The sequence below is a fragment of the Trypanosoma conorhini genome (genome assembly GCF_003719485.1).
Source record: "Trypanosoma conorhini strain 025E chromosome Unknown Tco_14.4_contig_00363, whole genome shotgun sequence".
In the NCBI taxonomy this organism is placed as follows: domain Eukaryota; phylum Euglenozoa; class Kinetoplastea; order Trypanosomatida; family Trypanosomatidae; genus Trypanosoma; species Trypanosoma conorhini.
This window is the reverse complement of record NW_021704445.1, coordinates 11,556-18,605: the sequence shown is the minus strand read 5'-3', so window position 1 is coordinate 18,605 and position 7,050 is coordinate 11,556. Positions and strand designations below refer to the sequence as shown.

Genomic DNA, 7,050 nt, shown 5'->3' with positions numbered 1-7,050 from the left:
CCAGTATGCCCGTGGAAACGAAACTTCCGCCGCCGCAAGAGCAACAAGCAGGCAGATGAATACAAAAAAAACCACACTTATGCCGCGACGTCAGTTGTATATGTATATATATATATACGTCTGTGTGGTGCCAAGGAGGGGGGGAAAAAGTTCGCGCGTCCCACCACCCCTCGCCTAGCAAGCAGGCAGGAACGAAGGGCCAAAAAAAAAGGAAAAAGAGAAAAACTAGGTTACATGTATTGATCCAGATGCTCGTAGAGGTTGGCGCGGCAGCGCTCAATGAGTACGTCAAAGGCGGCGTCTTGCTTGAACGTCGCGCATGACTTGTACGTAAACACCGCGACGTCAAACTCGTTGAGGGAGCCGTGGTCGTTTGCCTCGATGATGTGCCGTACGAGGGCGTACTCTTTCCCCTGCTGGAAGTTCTTTTCCTCCTCTTGCAGGGCGTCAAACTTCTTGCGTGTGATGTACAGCGCATCAAAGTAGCGGTCCTCGTTGCCGCAGCCGTCGGCAAGCAGACACAGCAAACAGTAGAGAAACTGCCGCGTCTTTGGGAGGGACCTCTGCACCATCTTTGCCTCCTCCAGGTACAACTCCGCCGCCTCCGTGAAGCGCATCTGCGTGACCGTCAGCGCGCAGATGCGTTCCATGCAGCTGCGGGAGAAGGACTTTGTGACGGGGCGGGTGCCGAACAGCTGCATTGCCGCCTTGTACGCCTCAATCGCCTGGGCAGGCATATCGAGGCGGTACTCCAACAGCTCCGCCGCCTCCCGCTTACAACGCGCCGCCTGAATGATGAGGCCGCTCTTTGCGAAGGAGGCGGAAAGAAAGTTCAGCACCTCCACAGCGCAGGCGGGGTGTACCACTTGCAGATTATCCGCCGCCATGGACAGCATCGAGATCGTCTCGCCCTCGTTCTTGAACGCGTCAGCGATGACGCTTGCGTGCAGGAATGCCCTGGCAGCCGAATCCGCGTGGCCGCAGGTGCCAAAGAGCGCACCCGCCTCGAAGAAGAGGTCGCGGGCGCGGAGCCAGTCGTTGCACAAGGGGAGACCGTTCGCTACACTTGCCGCCGCTTTTTCGTACATCTTCTGCGCCTCTTCAAGCTTGGCGGTGGCGGCGCTTACGGCGGTGTCGTAGCTGCTGTTCGTCTCGCTGCCGTCGCTGTTGGTCCAGGACTCGCGCGCGGCGTCGTGTGCGTTGTCAGCGGCACACGCGACGGGGAGCTCCGGCGCCGCCTCCTGCGGCGCCTGCCTGTCAGCAGCCTTGCACGCGACGGCCGGCTGCGCCGCATCCGCCTTGCACGACGCGGAGTTGCCGTCCCCCGTCGAGGCCGCTCCACTATCTGCAGCAACGGCAGCAACAGTCACGGCTGGGTGGTTTTCCTCTTGCGAAGTCATGCTTTAGCCCTTATTTCTTTTTTGTTGTTGTTGTTGTTGTTATTTTCTTTTCGTATTAATGTTATCCCTGTTTTTGGCGCTGTTGCCGCTGTATTTTCCCCTTCCTCGTCTCAGCTTGCGGCTTCCTACACGTGCGCGTGTGTGCCTTTTAGCGTTTTGCTCTTCTGCCTGGCTCAGAATCCCACGCACAGAGAGAGAGAGAGAAGAGAGAAGAGAGGAGGAGGAGGAGGAGGAGGCGGAGGTGGACAAAAGCGGCAGCGGAGGGAGATTTGGGGCTTTTGTGTGTGTGTGGGGGGGGGGGGGGGGCAGCGCCAATCAGCGAGAAGGCCAGTCATATGATGATGTTATGCGGCGCAGTGGCGAGTGTCCGGCCACCCGGCAGAGCGCCAGGCGTCAGTTGTTGTTGTTGTTTTTTTGTCGTGTGTGTGTGTGGCTTTTCTTTTCTTTCCGCTTTCTCGCGCCGCCTGTGCGAGCCTGTGCGCCTGTTCGCTCGCCTGCTTGCAACAGTGCCGCGGCCCACGGCCCCCGGCCCATTATTAGCGACGCTTACGCCTCGCCGCCCCGCACTTCGTTAACCGCCGCCGCCCCCCCCGGCCTCACTCCAGGGGGACGTTGCAGTTGCGAAAAAAGGCGAAGAGGGAACCCGCGGCTCGCTCGGCCAACGCGATCATGCCAGCCAGCTCCTTGGAGGAAACTCCGCCGCCGTACGCCGCCGATCGCGGACACGCCCGCAGCTGGCTCGCCAACACACCCCCGCCACAGCCGTCGCCACCGTCCGCCGAGCTCGAGAGCAGAAACGTGGCGGTGGCGCGTGTGCGCACCCCGTCGCCCTCCTCCTCTACGCGTGTGGGGTCGAGAAGCAGCAGCAGCGGTGCGGCGGACGCCTCGGCGGCGGCTGCGCCTGTTGTTTGCTCAGGGCCCTCTGCCGCACACGCGGCGATGCTCACGGCGGCCACCGTCGTGCGGCACGGCACGCCGGCGTCCAGCAGCGCACACATGAGGGCATTCGCCGCCACCGAAAGAAGTGCGCCGTCGTCTGCGAGCACCGTGACGTGGGCCTCCAGCACGCAGCGCGGGAACTGCTCGAGGCGCACCACGGCCTCCAGAGAAGCGGCGAGAAACGCCTCCACAGCGGCGTCCGCGCGGCGCTGCTCCACGCGCTGCTCCTCCACGCAGAGTTGCTCGGCGCCGCCGGCGCGCGGCAGGCGCGCGGCGCGGCTGACGTAAACCTGCACGCCGCACCTGCGGTAGTCATCCTGCCGCGCCGCAACTGGGCCGTTGACGGCGACGACGACGGTGGTGAGGCCCTGCGAATACCAGGCAGAGCCGTCAAATTGCGTGAGCTCGGAGGTCCGCAGCTCCTTTCCACGCATCTCGCGCGGCCCACGCCCATCGCGCCGCTGCGAGGCTGTTGACATCGACTTGCACCGACACTCCCCACACAAGTGCGAAGCACAACCCACGAAAAAAAAAGCGCCAAAGAGAGAGGGAGAGAGACGCACAATAGACGGGCGGGAAGGAGGCAGAGAGGCGGGAGGGAGGGGGATAACCCACAAAACCGCACGGCTCGGGCCCGCGTACAATGACGTACGGCTCAGATCCAGAATATATGCACATAAATAAATGTTGATGCACTACTTCCTCCCCAGTCGCATTGACTGGCAAATTACGAAAAAGAACAAGAGACAAAACTCCACATAATCAACAAACGATAGTGAAAATGGGGAAGAAGCGACGTGCGTTTCAACAAAACTACGTAACTAAAGAAACTGCACACTCATCCGACGCGAATGCACGGAGACGCGGGCGGTGGTGTGTGAGTAAAAATTGGCTCCCGCAGGTGCCGTCTTCCAAATGTTGTCGTCGTCGTCGCTGGCAGGCCACGCACCCCCCGTGGGGGGAGGGAAAAGGCGGGGCCCGCGCGGTCGCCGTGCGGCTTGTCATCGGGACCCTCCGCCCTCCTTTTTTTTTTGTACTTCCTTCGCGCAAGCTGCATGTCGGCATCGACGCTTAGAGTGAAAGAGGGGGAGGAAATAACTAGCAAAGGAGAAAAAAGAAAAACAAAAGATACACGTGTGTATATATGCACATCAAAAAAAAAGGTTTAGAACGTCCACGCAAGAAACGTAGAGAGAAACAACGTGCGAGGCGGAGGAAGGGGAGAAGGCGCCTCAACAGGCAACGACGCCCGCTTGTTCGCCGCACCGCCACCAGCCCGCAGCAGCAGCGGCAGTTGGCTGCAGAAAGGCACCAGAGAAAGCCGGAGAGCCGCAAATGTCCCATGCCGGTGGAAGCAACTCGTCCAAGCGCCGCCGTGCGCAGAAAGTTAAACGGGGAGAAGTTGCGAGGGCAACGGAGGAAGACGAAAGCAGACAAATAAACAAACACGTACAGACACACACAGAGAGAGAGAGAGAGAAGCTTCTGCGTCCTTTTCCGTCTCTTTCCCCCACTTTTTTTTGTTCTTTTGTTGCTGATGCCAGTGCCGCCCCCGCCTCGGCCGTTGCCGTGCAATCGACTGAAGTGCCTCTCATCGCGTTGGCGTCCATCCTTCTCGGGGAGGAGCATGTTGTCATTCTCCTCTTTTTTTTTTCTTTGGCAGCTGTTCCTCTTGTCTTGTCTTGTCTTCTTCTTCTTTTTATTTGCCGCCGCATTTTTTGGATCCCTCTTCTCTTTTTTTTTTTCTCTCTTTGCTTCGTTTTGTTTTGCTTCCGGCCGTTCGATTACTCGCCTGTCTTCGGGGCCTCCTGCCGAGGCGACTTAGTCCCTTCCCTCCCACCCACCCCTTTTGTTGTTGTGTTTCGTTTTCTCCTTTTCCTCCTCCTCCTTCGTTTTCAGATTAAAAACAGAAGGAAGGAGGAAAAAAAAAGGCGTTAAGTCGCGTCGGCGAAGCAGCGCCAGTGGCCCACGTGGGTGCGGCGCACCTGCTGCACGAGCTCCTCCGCCTGGCACCAGAGCATCCGGCTGCGCGGCAGCGGCGCCGTCCCGCCGGCCTCCAGCAGCGCCCGCATGACGGCCTCCGAGCAGCGTGCGACGTTAGACAAGTGATAGCCGCCCTCGAGCGCCACAACAAGACGTGGGCAGAGCGCGGCGAGCGCCCTTGTGAGGATGTAATACCCAGACGGCGACAAACGCATGGAGCCCAGCAAGTCGCCCGCGGCGCTATCGAAGCCGCAGCTAATAAAGACAATATGCGGCGCGTACTCCCGCATGACGGGGGCCACGACGTCCAGCAGCACCTGCACGTACTCCAGGTCACCCATGCCCACGGTGGGCCACGGTATGTTTATGTTTTTCCCACGCGCCTCGACCTGTGTGTCGCCGCCAACGCGCTCGAGGTGCCCCGTGCCGGGGTAAAACTTTTCGTGCGCCGTGGTGTCTACTTCCTCGTCGAAGGAAAACCCCTCCGTGTCTCCGGGAAGGTTCTTCTGTGCGGCAGGGGCGGCGGAGGATGGGGGAGGCGAGTCGCTGCTGCCGCTGCCGCTGCTGTTCACAGAGGAAAACGACGACGACGACGACGGCTTGTTCAGCTCCTCCGGTGCGATGCCGAACATCATCGCGATGGCCGCATCGTCCTCCCCCAAGTCCGCCGCAAGCTTGACGTAGTCGACAGGCTTGCGGCGAGACGCCCTCGTCTCGCCGTCCCCCTCACCCGCCGTTGCTTCATGTTGCTGCTGCTGCTGCTGCCGCCGCTGCTCCTCCTCTCCCTCCAGCGGTTGAGGCCGAGGATCATCGCCTCCTCCAACGGACGCGTTGCCGCCGTTGCTGTTGGCCTCCTCCCCGGTAGTCTCCTCCATCAGCGCGGCCAGCGCACTCAGGTCGATGGTGTCGGTGAAGACGGTGGGGGTCTTGCGCAGCACGTGGCCGCGGCCTGCGCCGTACTGGTGGATCGAAACCACCACCACGGAGGGGTCCTCGTAGAAGATGCTCTCCGTCCCGTCGCAGTGGTGGACGTCCCAGTCGAGCACGAGGGCGCGGGGGGCGGGGGTCCCCCGCTCGCGCAACTCCTGCTGCGCCACCCTGACGGCAGCCCCCACGTTATTGAAAAAGCAGAAACCCGAGGCATTGTTTGCGCCTGCGTGGTGGCCCGGGGGGCGCACAAGCGCAAACGCGTTAGACACCTCCCCACGCACAACACTTCGTGCCGCCGCCATGACGCACCCCGCCGCCGTGCGAGCCGCCTTCGAGGTGTTTGCGTTTGCGTACAGGTCCTGCCCAACGCTGCAGGAGGTCCCCGGACTGCGCAGCAGGGCCGCCAGCTCCAGGTGGTCGACGCTGTCGATGTGGGCCGTGGAGTGCACCAGTCGAAGCTCCTTGGTGCGCGCCACGTGGCGCGGGAGGCGGCGGCAGCACTGCAGCAAACCCACCGCACGCAGGTGCTCCAGCGTCCGCCTGAGTCGCCCAGGACGCTCGTAGTCCGTTGGGTCAGTGGACTCGTGCTGCAGCATCACCTCGTCGTACACGACGCCTGTGCCCGCCACGGCTGGCGCGCCGCGCTCCTCCTCTCGTCTACCCGCCAGCGCCGTGGCGTCATTGCCGTCCCCCGCCGCAGCGCCCAGCGGCGGCGGCCCACGCATCATCACATCGAGAACGGTCGGAAGCGGCGTGACGGGCGGCAGCGACGACGGCGGCGGTGGGGGGCGTGCGCCGGCCGCCTCGGACATCCACCGCCGAATGTACGCGTCAAGGCCCACCTTGCAGGTCGCCGCGACGGCGGGAGACACGCCATTTGCGGGAAGCCTCTTTTCCTTCGCCTTTGCGCCCCGCTTCGCCGTTTCCCGCAAGCGCTTTGGCATCCCTCCCTCCCGCCCCCTCTCCCTCTTGTCTTCTTCCTTGTTGTTGTTGTTGTTGTCCCCCGCTTCCCCCCTGCCCCACTCGCCCCTCGCCACGCGAAACACGTGTGGCAGCAACCGCGCAACACCACAACGACGCCCGGCACGCACGCCAAGGAAGGAAAGCAGGACTAAGCGCAGAAGCAACAAAAGAAAAACAAGGAGGGAAGGACGGCAGGATGGAGAGCGGGCAGGCAAACGGAGCTAAAGCCGTCGCCGCAGCTCAACCGCACGCAGGTTTGCATCTGCGAATCCACCCCGTTCGCAATGCGGCGCACGCCTTCTCCAGATTTTTCACATAAATTCGTCGCAGCTGCCCTTCCGTTAAGCACGAGGAAGACGCAGCCCCCCACTCGCTACTCCGCGGTAGAACGTGAAGCGCCCACCGCCTCCCCCCAAACCCCTCTCTCTTGCCCTCTACCTTTTCCCCCGCGCGACACATTTTTCTCCCCCCTCTCCCTATTAGGTTCTCTCTCTCTCCCCCTCGCGCCTTCACACGCACGCGTGTCCCGCCCGGGAGGGAGGGGACAAAACCAAACTTTTGAATAACTCGCCTGCGCCTCTCTGCCCGAAGCACAAGCCCGGCCGCACCCCCGCCCCGTTGCCCCAATTCCCACGCAGAGTAGAAGGGCGGCGGAGGTGGAGGGGGCAAACGGCTGCGGCCCACGCGCCCACGACCACCAGCACGACCCCAGTGAAGGCTCAAAAGTAGATCGAGCATGCATAACTCAATAGGAAAAATAGACTCGAGATAAGTTTTTTCTTTCTTTACTTCATTTTCTCTTTCTTTTTTTTTTTTCGTCCGCAAAATACTCTCG

General features: G+C 61.5%; 3 protein-coding genes across 3 annotated transcripts, besides 9 other annotated features; all 3 read right to left on the bottom strand.

Moving 5' to 3' along the window:
- Positions 1–97: 97 nt before the first annotated feature.
- Positions 98–117: a microsatellite.
- A 113-nt stretch (positions 118–230) lies between these two features.
- Positions 231–1,400, bottom strand: Tco025E_05864 (uncharacterized protein; the record flags this gene model as incomplete). Its single annotated transcript, XM_029372754.1, has 1 exon — positions 231–1,400. The coding sequence occupies one exon, from the start codon at positions 1,398–1,400 to the stop codon at positions 231–233; it is 1,170 nt and encodes a 389-aa protein (XP_029227196.1).
- An 18-nt stretch (positions 1,401–1,418) lies between these two features.
- Positions 1,419–1,485: a microsatellite.
- A 104-nt stretch (positions 1,486–1,589) lies between these two features.
- Positions 1,590–1,646: a microsatellite.
- Positions 1,647–1,796: 150 nt separating this feature from the next.
- Positions 1,797–1,829: a microsatellite.
- Positions 1,830–1,996: 167 nt separating this feature from the next.
- Tco025E_05863 (ribosomal rRNA processing protein 41B) lies at positions 1,997–2,818 on the bottom strand (the record flags this gene model as incomplete). Its single annotated transcript, XM_029372753.1, has 1 exon — positions 1,997–2,818. One exon carries the CDS (start codon positions 2,816–2,818, stop codon positions 1,997–1,999), a length of 822 nt encoding a protein of 273 aa, XP_029227195.1.
- A 91-nt stretch (positions 2,819–2,909) lies between these two features.
- Positions 2,910–2,943: a microsatellite.
- An 859-nt stretch (positions 2,944–3,802) lies between these two features.
- Positions 3,803–3,819: a microsatellite.
- Positions 3,820–4,273: 454 nt separating this feature from the next.
- Positions 4,274–6,196, bottom strand: Tco025E_05862 (putative histone deacetylase; the record flags this gene model as incomplete). Its single annotated transcript, XM_029372752.1, has 1 exon — positions 4,274–6,196. The coding sequence occupies one exon, from the start codon at positions 6,194–6,196 to the stop codon at positions 4,274–4,276; it is 1,923 nt and encodes a 640-aa protein (XP_029227194.1).
- A 37-nt stretch (positions 6,197–6,233) lies between these two features.
- Positions 6,234–6,252: a microsatellite.
- Positions 6,253–6,346: 94 nt separating this feature from the next.
- Positions 6,347–6,416: a microsatellite.
- A 572-nt stretch (positions 6,417–6,988) lies between these two features.
- Positions 6,989–7,031: a sequence feature (A-rich).
- Between the last annotated feature and the right edge of the window lie 19 nt (positions 7,032–7,050).